This window comes from Channa argus, chromosome 3 (genome assembly GCF_033026475.1).
Source record: "Channa argus isolate prfri chromosome 3, Channa argus male v1.0, whole genome shotgun sequence".
Taxonomy (NCBI): domain Eukaryota; kingdom Metazoa; phylum Chordata; class Actinopteri; order Anabantiformes; family Channidae; genus Channa; species Channa argus.
Genome location: NC_090199.1, coordinates 4,229,497 through 4,243,956, shown reverse-complemented (window position 1 = coordinate 4,243,956; position 14,460 = coordinate 4,229,497). Strand labels below are relative to the sequence as shown.

The 14,460-nt window shown below is 38.0% G+C and overlaps 1 protein-coding gene across 1 annotated transcript in view; it reads right to left on the bottom strand.

The window, feature by feature from the left end:
* Positions 1-4,455: 4,455 nt before the first annotated feature.
* The window catches only part of LOC137124606 (carcinoembryonic antigen-related cell adhesion molecule 5-like), a 56,065-nt gene continuing 46,060 nt past the window's right edge, over positions 4,456-14,460 (bottom strand). Inside the window, exons 8-12 of the mRNA XM_067499707.1 lie at positions 7,485-7,778; positions 6,960-7,220; positions 6,023-6,104; positions 5,856-5,916; positions 4,456-5,571 (exon numbers count right to left, since the gene is read on the bottom strand). Of these exons, the coding sequence (XP_067355808.1) occupies positions 5,386-5,571; positions 5,856-5,916; positions 6,023-6,104; positions 6,960-7,220; positions 7,485-7,778 (884 nt within the window). The 3' untranslated portion in view covers positions 4,456-5,385. The remainder of the gene's footprint in view (positions 5,572-5,855; positions 5,917-6,022; positions 6,105-6,959; positions 7,221-7,484; positions 7,779-14,460) is intronic.

Below are 14,460 nucleotides of genomic sequence, written 5' to 3'. Positions count from 1 at the left end.
CTGGGGTGTTTTCACCTCTGTCTCTTGCTCATGTTCCCAAGTCCAACTGGAAATGCAGAACTGAAAATCCTCTTAGTGTGAATCAACACGTACCAAACATGTTCAAATCAAAAGCCGAACCAAACACGAAAGTGTGGAACAAGCTTCACTTCTAGAGGACAGCAAAACTACATTTGACCATAAATCAGTTTATCTACTTTTGGTCCTTTTATTATTTTATAACTGAAACAAATTTCATTAACTGTTAGGAATTAACCCCAGATGTTTCATATTTTAGGTTTTAGAGGTAAAATTAGGTCCAGTAATTTATCCATGTAAAGATAAAATAAGTCAATAAATGACAGAATGAGTGTGTTGGGTTGTTACGGTTCATTTTAAGCTTTAGTCGAAGGTCAAATATGACAGACAACTGTAATAGATTACATTTCACAAAGTATCATCCATAGTTTGTGGTTAGCTCTGCTGCTAACAGTGTAGGAACAAACAGTAATGCTACTAACCGGAGATAATTTGAAGACGTTTTTCCTTCTTCATAGCAGGTTGTACAAAACAGCAGCCATGAGCTTCTCTTCAACGTTCACTCAAAGTCAAAAGGGAAAAGTAACAGGACTCGCCTTCCAGTCATCCTTCTTCCTGTCACGTGACTGGTCAAGGCCGCTTGAATGCTATGGTTTGGTGATTTTGAGCGCGAGCGCAAAGATCCAAGAACAGAAAGTTGGCGCGCGTGTAGAAAGGTTTGAGGTGGAGCACAGGAAATGTTTAAAGCGTGATGTAGAGCGTTCTGAGAGAACGGGTAACAAAATCCTAAAACCATTTGGAAAAAAGCTCTTGATCTAAGATCAGAGAATCAACCCCAACACCGCACCTTCACCTGCTGTAGCAGACAACTGTCCAACCACAGGAGGTCACGAAGATTAAAACCATGTCCATTGGCTCCAGAAGCTGCTCTCTGCACCTCGTGCCAAAACCTGAAGCTGCCAATTAGAGCCTCGGGTTCACAGCGTCACTCCCAAACAGGAAGTAGACAGAACTGACAGAATGAACTAAATACATTATAACTATATTTTAAATAATTGCCACAATGACAATCACATGACTAGTAAGAGTAAACAATGTCTGCATGCATTTTCTTTACAGACATTTTTAAATTATGTTTTAAACATGTTTAAGTGTCCTTTCTGTTACTTATCTCTATATGTAAATATGGATTATAAATTGACAGTACATATGGATTTTACTCTCTGATGCCTCATAGTTCGAGTTGCACTTTTGGCAACAAAATTTTAAACATGTACTGTGGGTCATTAAAGATGGTTTCTGCATAAAAGTTTAAATGTTACTTACTCCGTCCAGTGTTGCACTTCATTGAAGACGGGGGATTAACAATAAACTGATTTTGATGAATGTTTAAAACTGAAGTAACAGAAACTGAGAAATCCTGATCTCCAATGTCACAACAGGGCAGATGGACTCAAACACAGACTGCGAGGCAGGAAGGTACGATTGTAGCTTTTATTTCTTAAGCAAAGAAGAGCACAGAGAGTAGAGCAGGCCCAGTGTAAAAACTGAAATAGAAAGACACCAACTCAGTAGGACAGCTTCAAAAACCAAAACATGTCAGATTTCAGTTACAAGGCAGGGACAACTGTTCCCAGGAGACATGAAAGTAAAGTTTATATGTTAAAGTTGTGAGAGTCACAGATTTTGTCTCCTTATCTCATAACCTGTTTTTTACTCACATTAAACATCGAGAGGTTTCTTCAGTCGTCCTCCTCCCCAACTGCACAGTAATACTGTCCAGCATCAGAGGACCGGCTGGAGCTGACGACAAGCTGTGGTTTACTGATGAGCTGAAGGTCTGGATTTCTATTTATCTTGTACCAGGTGTATTTAGCTGCTGGGTTACCATCACTGCTACAAGTCACAATCAATGAACTGCCCTCGTCAATTTCCATGGATGGACTCAGTGACACTTTGGAGCATCTGGAGGAGAAACATGCAGTATTTAAGAGTATAATGACAGTTATTCTTTATTTTCTAAACAGTTTCTATCCTACAGTGAGTCATTTATACAAGAAGAATTACAGAAAGTAAAACCACCCACATTTAAAACTTTCTTCATTATGTTTGACTGTCTCTGTCCAGAGTTCTGATCTTGGAGCTGTCCAAGGTTCTGCAAATATCTGCGATATACTCTGATGACTACAACTTGTGTTTAATGTTTTCTGCTTTTTCCAATTACAGTACATATTTATAGTAGTAAAGCAGAAGTTTATAGTAGTAGAGCTAAATATTTATATATATTTATAATATTTGTTCTAATTGTTGTCAATTTTTTATAGCACATTCTGTTAGTAAACATGTTCCTTCATCATCAATAGGAACCTTGACTTAATGTGAGTCTCTGCTCTTTACACTTATCACAACTTCGGTAAATGTCAAACCCCCTAACTTTATTTGTGACCCTACCATAACCCTAAAAACAGCCATTTGAAGGGATGCTAGAGAATTAGGAGGACAAAAACAAGTCTCATGTCCTGTTACAGCACAGGAATCACTGTTTGTAGGAAGTAGTTTCTCTAAAAACTCTGTGTTTCTGTCTGAATCTGTTCATTCTTGTACCAGATGTATTTAGGATGATCAGGTAGAGGACAACTGCTCTGACACTTTCAGCTCTACTGAGTTAGAAAACTGTCGACAGGTCCTCTCACCTGGACCTGGAGATCTGTATACTAAACTACATAACACTACGTATCACTAAACTAAATAAATATAAATCATAAGGAAACTGTAACCTGTGACAGACAAAGTGACTCCAGGTAAACCAACATATGTTCCATGTTCTATTTTTGTTATAAACCTGAACTTGTACTCAGCTGAGTCACTGAGTCTTAGGTTTCTGATTGTCAGAGAGCATTTATTGTTTTCACAGTGATAATTCACACGACCTGAATAATCAGGGTCTGTTTTCAGATCCACATAAACATAATTACTCCATTTTAAAAACCACAAAGTTTTCTCAACTTTAGAAACAGGGTTGGTTGTGGATGGGTGTGTTAATGGTCACTGTTGATCCTTTTAAGGCACAGATGTTAGTAGAAGTGTAAGTCACCTCCCAAACATTCTGGCTCTGTACCACTGTAACAGAGAAACATCAGAAACCATTTTCAGTCATTACATCAGAGACCAAAATAACAATAATAATAATCCTTTTTTTAATTATTTTCTTTAAACTCACTGGCTTTCGGCTTGTCCCTTCAGGGGTCGGCACAGTGGAACATGTTCTTCACGTTGATTTGGCAGGAGTTTTTACGCTGGATGCCCTTCCTACCACAAGCCTCCCATCTTATCCGGGACTGACACCCTTGGTTGCTGGGTGGGGCAGCACCTGGTGGTTTGGGATTTGAACACGTGGCCTTCTGCATCCCAGTGCATCCCAGTGCTCTACCACTGATCCACCAGGCCCTTTAACAATTTAATTTACCTACTTACCACTTTTTGCAGAATTCTACACACTCTATGTTAAAAGTCGACTCCACATATTACTGTCATATTAAATGACAATAGTAGCAACTGAGAGATTCTTCATGTAATCATTTCCTTCACAGTGAAGAAAAGACGTGAATGGTTAAAGTTTAGGTTCAGTTTAAGATAATCCACTAGTAAACCATTAGTGTGTCCACCAATCTACTCTAGAGTCTTGGAACCTAACACCAACGCAGACTCCCAAGTGTTAAACTACTAAAGAGCACCAGACAGAGCTCAGCAGGCTTTTGTTCAAACACGTTTTGTGCATCTGTCAAGATACACAGACTTTACACAGATAAACAGCAAACAAAGTGATCTGTAAGGAAAAAGAGGAAATTCTGATGTCTGAATTTTAGGCACAGGCTCTGGATCCCAATGAATCACTTTACTGAACAAATCTACATCCTGTGTGAGAATAACTTAATCACGTTTTTACATTATAACCTGATTTTTGGCTGCTCCGAGTGTAAAAATCTTACAATATCTACAATCTACACTCCTGTACCTGGGACAGCAAGAAAGACAATAAATCCACTCAGTACTGCTGTGAAACTCATAGCTGCTCACGTTGTGTCTGTAACTACAGAGTCATAACATATTTGTAGGAACAGTAAGTAAAGTGCAGAATAACTAAATCAAGAACTTTTTTTTACAGAGTAGAAGTCATGTTGTTAAAGATACGCACAACTTCCTTCTCATTTAGCTGATTTAGCAGCATGATGAACCAGGTGGCAGCACATAGCAACAAATCCAAAAAGTAGTGTTCTGCCTGCAAAAGTATGAACTACTTCATTTAAGAGGGTGTGATAATGTCGTTATGAGGCCTGTTAGAATCAAACATGTTAGACACACTACAACATCCCATAAACATAAACAATAAAACAATTTAGAAAATTGAAAAGACTTCAGAAAAACTGAGACATTTTTAATTAAAAGTGGGTAGAATTCTGGCACATTCAGCTTCAAAACCAATAAACATGTAAAGACTGATGCAAGAAATCTGAAAAGTAAAAATAGGCAAAGAATTGCAAATGACAAATTAAAAAATATATATCACTGCGGTGCAATTCAATTGGTAAAAATAGAAAGTAAAAGTATGTATTATGAAGAATATTAAAAAAAATGATTTTTTTATTGTATAAATATATAAGCAAGCTATTATCAAAAACCAAAAAAGGAAAAAAAAACAAGTTACATAACTAAGTAAAATTAATTTTTCAAAAGAGTAAAAATACTGACCACTGGTACTTGGCTCATGAAAAAAAAAATGTGTGAGAAGACTAATAAAAAAAGAGATAAAACAAAAATATAATCAGAAAGAAAAGAATGCAGTACACAGTTCATCATGTGATGTACTGGGACTAGAAACGGTCTCTCATTAGGAAAACGTGTCTCTTTACTATCATCTAGTGGCAGTGATTGGAAACTACATCTACATTAGAACACGTGTTTCACTCGTGGACCCCAGAGGTGCTGTTTAGTGGTCGGTGGACTTTCTTAGAGTTCTTGAAGACATTACACTTCTCATCTGACAGGATTCATCAGTTCAAACTGACTGGATTTCAGAAGCAGAAATAGAAACTGTTGAGTCAAGAGGTCGTTGAACCTTTGATGGTCACCAATGGATTGTTTTCATTCACGTGTTTGGTTCATCTGAGTGAAACTGTGGTCGACTGTGAAACTGCCTCTAGAATGATGAAAGAATTGTGTTTTATGGATGTGATAAGTGGTGACACTGACCATCAGCTGTGCTGAGCGATATTTGTTCCCGTTTGACATAAAATAAGCCAACAATTCATTAAAGAATGAATTCAATTAGTACTTTTAGTTTGGTGATGTTACTGTGTGGGGAGCTGCTCATCTCTGTGCAGTACTTTTACTGACAAATCTGACAGCAGAGTACTCAGTCACTTCCTCCTCCTCCTTGTGGGGCTGAGCTGCTCTGATGTTGGAGTAGACAGCATCCGTCTCTTTCTTGGAGAAGTGGACACTGGCATACAGAAGGTTTTCCTGCTCCTCTGATTGTCCCTCAGCAGGTAGATGCTGCAAAGACAAAAGTACTTCAGCTACACACGGGACATGTGGTAAAATGTGTTTATCTTGACTGGAGAGTTCTGTCCTGAAAAGACCAAAGCAAAATTGCTGATCTCTGGTTCTTTAGCTTCTAGCTTTGCTATAGAAAAGTGTCCTCTCAGACCTCATGACGCCACTGTTGGATGCGTTTACTGGTTCATCACAGCACATTTATAACCAAACCCAAACACACTTATCAGTGATTGAGGGTGTGGACAGAGGCGAAACAGGAAGCTGAATTTAACAACTCTCACCTGTTCCCTGTTGTCTGGTCTGTCTTCAGGCTCAGATGGTTCCTCAGTATTCTTCTTGTTTCTGGTTAAAATAAGAATAATTTTAAAATAGACTGAATGTTTTAATCCTGACAAACAGACTTTCAATGAATTATTAACGAGCCATTTAGTGAAACAAAGCTTCTGACCTGATCCATAAGAAGACACAGAGGACAAGGAGAAGTAGGAGAACAGCAGTGGTTACTCCAGCTGCTGCTGATTTCCATGATCCTGGGGAACAATCAAGAGAAGAGCGACGGTTCATTTGAGTGTTACAGCCTGTTTGGGCCAATTGTGTGATTTATAGCAGGAACAAAACCAGGACTATGGTGCATGTGTGTCTTAAACATCAATGCTTCATTTCCTGCTCAGTACAGGGAGGATGTCTGTCAGTCTGTCCATTACTGGAGGTTTGAGGCTGTCCCAGACCAGCTGGAGATGAAACATCTCCTTTGTTTCAATGGTTTGTTCTAACTCACCCTCTTAAAGTCAGTTTTACACAGACATTCATTAAGATTTCATTACAAGGTTTTAATTTTCTGTGCTCTCACTCTCTGAACTTTCACAAACAGCAATATTTCTGCAGAAATTCCAGAGACCACAGTTTGTATATTTTTACAGGGTGAAAGAAAACATGTTAACAACATAAAAATAAAATGCTATAAGTCTTTGATCAAACACCAATGATAAAAACCTTGTTCTGCACACATTAGCAATATGAGACAAACTCAGATGATTCAAATTCACACTACTCAGTTTCTGACTCCTGTCCAGAGGCAATGACTGTTTTAAAGCTTCTTAAAGTTTCCACTGGTACCAATATTCATACCTTCAATGAAAATACATTATGAGAAATGTATTTTCCTATAATATACATTTGCAAAAACCGTTTATATACAATTTTGCTGATAGTTGTCAATTTCTGCTGTGTCCTAATGTTCAAGTTTAGTTTTTCATCTGCCAATCTGCTAACTTCAATATTGGCAGATGAAAAACTATTGTAATATTCATTCAAATTCTCAAACATTATGTTGAATGTGCATTAAATATGGTGCATGGTTTGTGCAGTTGAATGTAATAATTTACCTGCAGCAACAATCAGATATAAGGTGGCGTTTTGACGTCCTCTTGTGTTCTGGGCTTCACAGGAATAATTCCCACTGTGTTCAGGTTTGATGTCAGTGATGGTGAAGATCTGTCCTGAAGCTTTTGGTGAGTCTTCATTCTCTTTGTACCAGGTGTAATTAGCTGCTGGGTTAGCATCACTGCTACAGGTCAGAGTCACTGAACTACCCTCCACTATCTCAGCAGAGGGACTCACTGACACAGAGGGAAGCTGTGGAGGATCTGGAGGAGGAAACATTTGAACACAGTTTATTGTTTGCAGGATATGTATTATGATAAATCACTGTGCTCTGACATAAATTTAACTAATAGAAATGAGGTCATATGTATCTGATGCTACACGTGTTGAAATAAGAAAACAAGTGTAGAAGCATCAGAAACATTCTAGATGGTTTTGTGACTGACAGCAGGCAGAGCTGAAGAAAGTGAGTATGATCAGCCAAATTATTCCACTATGTTTCTACTTATATAAGTTGTTTTACTCACATTTCACATTAAGACTAATGTCTCCAGATCTGTTCCTCCCCAGCTCGTTCTCAGCTTCACAGTAATATTGTCCAGAGTCAGAGGACTGGATGGAGACGAAGACAAGTTGTGGTTCTTGATTAAGAGGTTGAACATTTAGAATTCCGTTCTTCTTGTTGACCACTGTTTGGTTCTTCTTGTACCAGGTATAATTAGCTGCTGGGTTAGCATCACTGCTACAGGTCACAGTCACTGAACTACCCTCCACTATCTCAGCAGAGGGACTCACTGACACAGAGGGAAGCTGTGGAGGATCTGTAGAAGGAAAAATCAGCTTTTGTTAAAACTGTTTCGGAGACATTGATCAGGCTGAACTGTGGCTCATTGATGGTCAATCATTTCTAAGAAGTTTAAATATCTAAATAAACATACAAAGAAAATATTGAACAAAAGTGTTTAAGGATTTTTTTTCTTTAAAACATCCATATTAAAAACACTTTGCTGCTTTGTTACTTTGAATTACAACTTGACATTAGGTTAGAAATACAGAGAAGTAAACTCACACACTGGAGGAGAAGGACAATCCTCATGTTCCTTTAAAGCACAGGAGATGTGGTCTCCAGGATTAAACTGGCCTTTATAAGATGCAGTTTCCATCTTGTTGATTTTCTGTCCATTGTTAAACCAAACAAATGTAAGACGACCAGTTGGACTCTTACTGCTGAGACACTTCAGCTCAGCCTCGGTGTAAAACTGGTGGACTGTTGATCTGATCACCTGCACCTGCAGAGCTGGATGTACAGTAATGGAGGAAGAAGAAGCCAAAGTTTAATCACTTTCCAGAAAAACTGGGTAAAAATGCTACAGGGAACTTGAAGGAAAGTAATACAACAGTGTCTTTGGAAAAAATGAAACTTAAAACATGAATGAAACTACTAATGTTTTTCAGAAGGACAACTACTAATGTTTTTCATTAGTAGTTTCTAATGTTTTTCAGCTATAAATAATTTGTTTTTTACATTTTACTTTGTGTTTGTTTTCTTTGTTATTACCTGTGACAGTCAGAGTTGTTCCAGGTAAACTGCTCCTCCATTCAAAGCTCTGTGTTATGAATTTGAAGTGATACTGGGCTGAATCTGTCTCTCTCAGGTCAGTGATTCTCAGAGTGGAGCGTCCTGTCTCTGTCTCAAAGACCTGAACACGACCTGAATACTGGGAGTCTTTACTAAGATCCTCAGGCTGTGAGGGATTCTGCCACTGACGACTACGTTCAGGACTGAACCAGAATTTAGATTTGACCTGATAATAACTAGTGTAAGTACATGAAATGTCCACTGATGAACCTTTGAAGACACAGATTCTTCTGTCAGTGTAAATCACTCTGTTGCAGGATTCACCACGAACACCTGAAAGATAAAAAACTTAATCTTTCAATATACTTGAATGTGTATGTCTGCAAAAAGGAAAACATCCCGTTAACATAACAGACTTAAAAAGTCAAAATGTTCTACATTTCAGTAGGTCTGAACAAAGGTGAGCAGACAAATGACTCAGATTCTGTCTTTGAGCATCGCTCTGCACACTGATGGGTTCTACTGTTGAATTAACGTGAATTGAATTATGTGTTAGCCATGATATTCTCACCTGACATTATTAAATTCACTGAGGAGCCTAATTTTATAACCTTAGACACTTAAATCCTTTAACCTTTATCAAATATCTGACTCTGTGTTCACTTCTAGATCAACAATAACTATCTATCTAACTATATAGGACTTCTCATGTCCTTTTACAGCACAGGAAATGCTGTCAGCAGAAGTAAAGTAATCTTCATAAGAAGATGTTGACTGTCTCTGAATCTTCTGTCCATTCTTGTACCAGATGTATGAAAGACGATCAGGTAAACAGCTGCTTTGACACGTCACATCTGCCCAAGTAGAACCATGGTACATTTTTGATCTGGTCACCTGCACCTGAAGATCTGAAGTGGTTAAGAAGAACAGAATGTCACACTCCTCGTTTTTGGCTCTAGTTTTGTTTAGCTTTACTTCCTGCTCCTGGCTTTTATTTTGTTAATCCCTCTGCTCCACTTCCCAGTTAGTTTCTCGTTAACCCTGATTGTTTTCACCTGTGGCCCCTTGTATTTATATCCAGCTTTCCCCACTGCTCACTGCCAGATCATCTCTCCTTGTCCCTAAATCCTTCCATGTACTGGCAACCTGTATAAACACTGCTCTCCCTGCTCCAGTGTGTTTAAGTTCTGGGTCTGTTTAACCTGGTTTAAGTCATTTGTACTAGTGTTTTTTTCCCACCCTCCTTATGGACTGATTTTCTGTTGATTGCTTTTCTTTTAATAAACCTTTGTTACTCAAAACACCTTCACTTGCCGTCTCCTCCCACCAAAATTAAAGATACACTAGAAAGTGTGACAGAAATTTAATTTAATGTAATTTCATACATGCAAATGTGCACAAAAATAAATATTTCCAAAATATTAACCATTCAAATAAATTCTTACCTGTGACAGACAAAGTGACTCCAGGTTCACCAGTATAAGTTCCTGGTTGGTTTGTTATGAACCTGAACTTGTAAACAGCTGAGTCTCTCTGTCTCACGTCTCTTATTCTCAGAGTACAGACTTTGTCAGGACAGTAATATTCCACTCGACCTGTGTAGTCTGGGTCTGTTCTCAGATCTACAGGTGCATTGACTTTCCATTTAGTAAACCATGATGTGGTTTGAACTGTTGTACTTCTTCCATTTATTCTGGATGGGTATGTGTAGGTGCAGTAAATGTCCACTGTTGATCCTTCTAAGACACAGATGTGAGTAGCAATGTAAGTCACTCCCCAGTTATCTGACCATGTATCACTGTAACACAGAGAACAGCAGAAACCACAATCACAGTGACCTCAGTTAACAAACAGTTAAGAGAAATTGTATCATAGCACCAACAATAACAACTAATGACCATTAATCTCAGCAGAAATGTTAATTTGGACAAACATCATTGTCCTCAGTTATCAGAGTAATTATCTGTCATTGACATAAAACGTTACTATCAGACCTCAATCTAACCACACCTGAACTAAACAACAGAATCTGACTGTTTTCACACTTCTGGCAGACCCAGTATCAAACCTGCTTACACCAGTGCTTCCTCACCTTTTGCTCCCCAGCAAGACATCATGTCTCTGGCCACACGAAGAAGTGTCTTAGCTAAATATCAACCATAAGACTATGGTCTTATGGTTGATACACCTGAACATTTGCTTCCCAGAAAGGAGCCCACGGGAACCAGCACAAATGGTCAATCTCAAGGACTCTCAAGGACAAAAGTACAAAGTGACAAGAACTTGATAATAAAGACTCCTGACCACATTATATGAAGGTTGATTTGCATCGACTCATCCCTTTGTTCTTTGTGTGAACCCAGCTGTTGAGTTAAATGTATAAAAGGCTGAAGAACCTACACATCTTGGTCAATCTGATTGACCCACTCATGAGTGTAGTTCTGTTCTGCTTTGCTTGTTTCTCCATTTTGCTGATTAAATTCATCATTATCATTCACTTGTGAGTTGCCTTTTGCCTCCTAACTTGCCTTACAGTTTTTGCCACGACAGAAACAAAATCCTGATTTAAATGTTTGATCTGATCTGATCTGAGCTCTATCCAGAGCAGAAGACGAGTGGATGATGCAAACCTGCTGATTTTAGTTTATCTTTGTGTGCATCCATGCTGATAAACATCCAGTCTAAAGTGCAATGAAGTGATGAAATGAGCTTTACTGCAGTGTTACTGAGCAGAGTAAGAGGAAGAAGATGAATCATCAGACTCTATGTGGTTTTCTTGGTTAGTTTCCTCTCTGCTCACTCTGTGGTGAAATTGCTACTTAGTTAAGTGTGAAAACGAGAAGAGGTGAAAGAAACTCATCAGTACATCTGACCTATAAATAAAGAGACTCTCTTCCTGTAACACTGTTGTGTGGTACAAATGCAAGTTGAGCCACTATGTGATGAGTCCAATTTTCCTCCTAAACACCTTCTTGACATCACCATGATAAAAGTTCTGGAACTACAGAGAGAGAACAAAACTGTCACAATATACAGAACTTATTAAACCAGGGTGGGTCACAGAACAACTCTGTAAAACAAATCTTCATTACAGATCTGTATTACAAATGACTCAATAACAAAACCAAGTAAAAAATCTGAACTAATCCAAAACAGCAACTGGTCATTTCAGCTCTGACACTTTCAAACAAACTGGTGGTTTTAATACGATGGTGAACTGGGGTTAAGATGGTCATAATTAACAGGTGTCAGAACCCACAGTGTGTCACAGCTTGATGTAGCTGCAGACAAATCCCACAAATGTAGAAGTACAGTACCTGACAGAGAGAGGAGGAGGAGGAGGACAAATCCATTCACTGCTGCTGTTAAACTCATAGCTGCATATCTTTTCAAAAGATGGTTCTACTCAATGTGGAGGTTGTTCCTCTGATGAAGTCACTGCATTATGATCAGAAAACTGAAGACAGCAACAAACTATTAAAACACACCAGACTTCCTGCTTCTTACCATATTTAACACGTATGAATGTCAGGATCCGGTCCTTCATATTCACTTCCTATTCTGGACCTTTATTTTGTAGCCCTTTTCACCGTTCACAATTATTTACACCTGTTCCCCTGCCTTCTTAAACCCAGCTCAGATCATCGTCTTGCTATTTATGTAACACCCTGACTTCTGGTTTGTCTGTCTCATGGTATCTGGACTCCTGTTTATCTTGTTCTAAGGTTTGGTTGCTGTGCTCTTTATTTTGTCCCCGTTCGTGTGCACGTTTTAGTTTGTAGTCTGTCCTGTTACACTCTTTAGATTGGTCATTTGTATTATATCTGCTTAGTCAGTGTCCACATTTATGTTAATTCCTTAGTTGTCTCAGTCCAAATTCTAGTTATTTGCACGACTCATTCTGGCCTCGTCTTGTGTTTAGTTCTCTCCTGGTTTGTTTTCTTTGCAAGTTTTATTTAACTCTTTAGGGCCAAATCAGCGTTTGTCCTCCTCTTCGTAGTGATTTTTAGTTTACCCTTTTTGATATCCTGTGTTTGGTAATAAGTCAGTTTAGACCTCAAGCCCCCTTCTCTTTGGTTTACCAGTCTTACCCCTTAACTTTTGGAATTGTGCCCACACTGGTATCATGACTCTGTTTTCACTAGCCCTGGTCCAGTTTTTGTTTAATTCCTTGGTTTATGATGTTTGTGTTCTGAGTCTACTGTCTGTTTAGTCCCAGAATGTGTTAAATAAAGTCATTTACATTCTACGTCCTCCTCACTGTGCTATGTTTAGGTCCATACACATAACCAGGACAGTGAACGAAGTCATTTGCTTTTTAAACTTTAAACTTCCCTATTTTCTCCATAGAAAAGAGAGAATAAGAAACAAGTTGTGGGGTCTGTAATTATTTAACTTCTTTCACACTTTGTCACAAATACAGTCACAGTTACTGTATCAATCACTGTGGATTTATCTCCAGTTTAAACAAAGAAAAAAAAACACAGCTCAGTCTCTGAGTTTCTTTCTCTGTTGTCATTATAACACAAAAATAGTTCAACAGAAAATCTGCATCAAAACAAAGAAACAAATCTCACAAGATGTTGCTGCAACTTACGCCACAGCAGGATGTATGTACCTTCACATTGTCTGTAGCTCATGAATGGATGTGAACTGACCTATTAAAACACACAGAGGAACGACTCAGAGTGATGATGCCTGATTCTGCAACACTGACGCTTCATCACTAGAGGAAAGTGAAACACCAGAGGACCAGGAAACCACATTTCCGAATCTAACACTAATTGTTCCACATGGTTCTTAAAGACAGAGAACAAAGACTTACAGTACCTGGGACAGCAAGAAAGACTATAAATCCACTAAGTACTACTGTGAAACTCATAGCTGCTCACGTTGTGTCTATAACTACAGAGTAATAACATATTTGTAGGAACAGTAAGTAAAGTGCAGACAAACTAAATCAAGAGTTACACAACTTTTTCTACAAAGTAGAAGTCATGTTGTTAAAGATACACACAACTTCCTTCTCATTTAGCTGATTTACCAGCATGATGAACCAGGTGGCAGCACATAAAAATCCAGCAAAACAATAACAAGACTGATGACAATGTAAAATACACAAAGATTTAATGCCAAATGGTAAATAAAATAATTAACACTGGGTGCAATTAAAAAAAGTTGTAGTTAGAAGCAAATTTAAAAAGATTATTTTTAATGAACTTGGTTAATATTTAGTAAAGTTATAGTTAGTGACTCAGTATAGAAGTAAGTTATTATGCAAAACCAAAAAAGGAACCAACCCAAGTTATTTAATTGAGTGAGAAACAAAGTAACATTTATTTCCAAAAAGAGTAAAAATACTGACAGTTGGTACTTGGCTCACAAAGAAAAACAAACAGCTGTGATAAAACTGTCAAAAAAATAAGAGATACAAAAACATTGTGAAGACATGTATGATCAGAAAGAAATGAACACAGTTCATCATTCTGTGTTTATAGAAAACAGAGAATGAGGAAACAGTTATGGGCTCTGTTACAATTAAACTGCCTGTTGTTTATTCATTTAACCTCTTCTACACTTTGCCACCTTAACAGTTTTTTGACTGACACACAAACAGCCAAACCCACAACAACACAGTTACTGTAGCAAACCATTTGGATTAATGTTCAGTTTGAACAAGTTAGTAGAGAACATGAAACTGGATTTGTTTCACTGAGCAATGCAGATGTTCAAATTAGGATAAAAACACAGGAAATAAATTCCCCAACATGTGAAAAAGAAAACACAAACTGTGTGAAACAGAACAACGTTGAAACCGTGGTTTTCTGAGTGAAGTGATTTTCTCTCTACACGTTACATATTCCACGTGTGGGACATTACGTCCTGAGGTCAGGGCATGTGGATACTTCTTTAAGACACAGCGT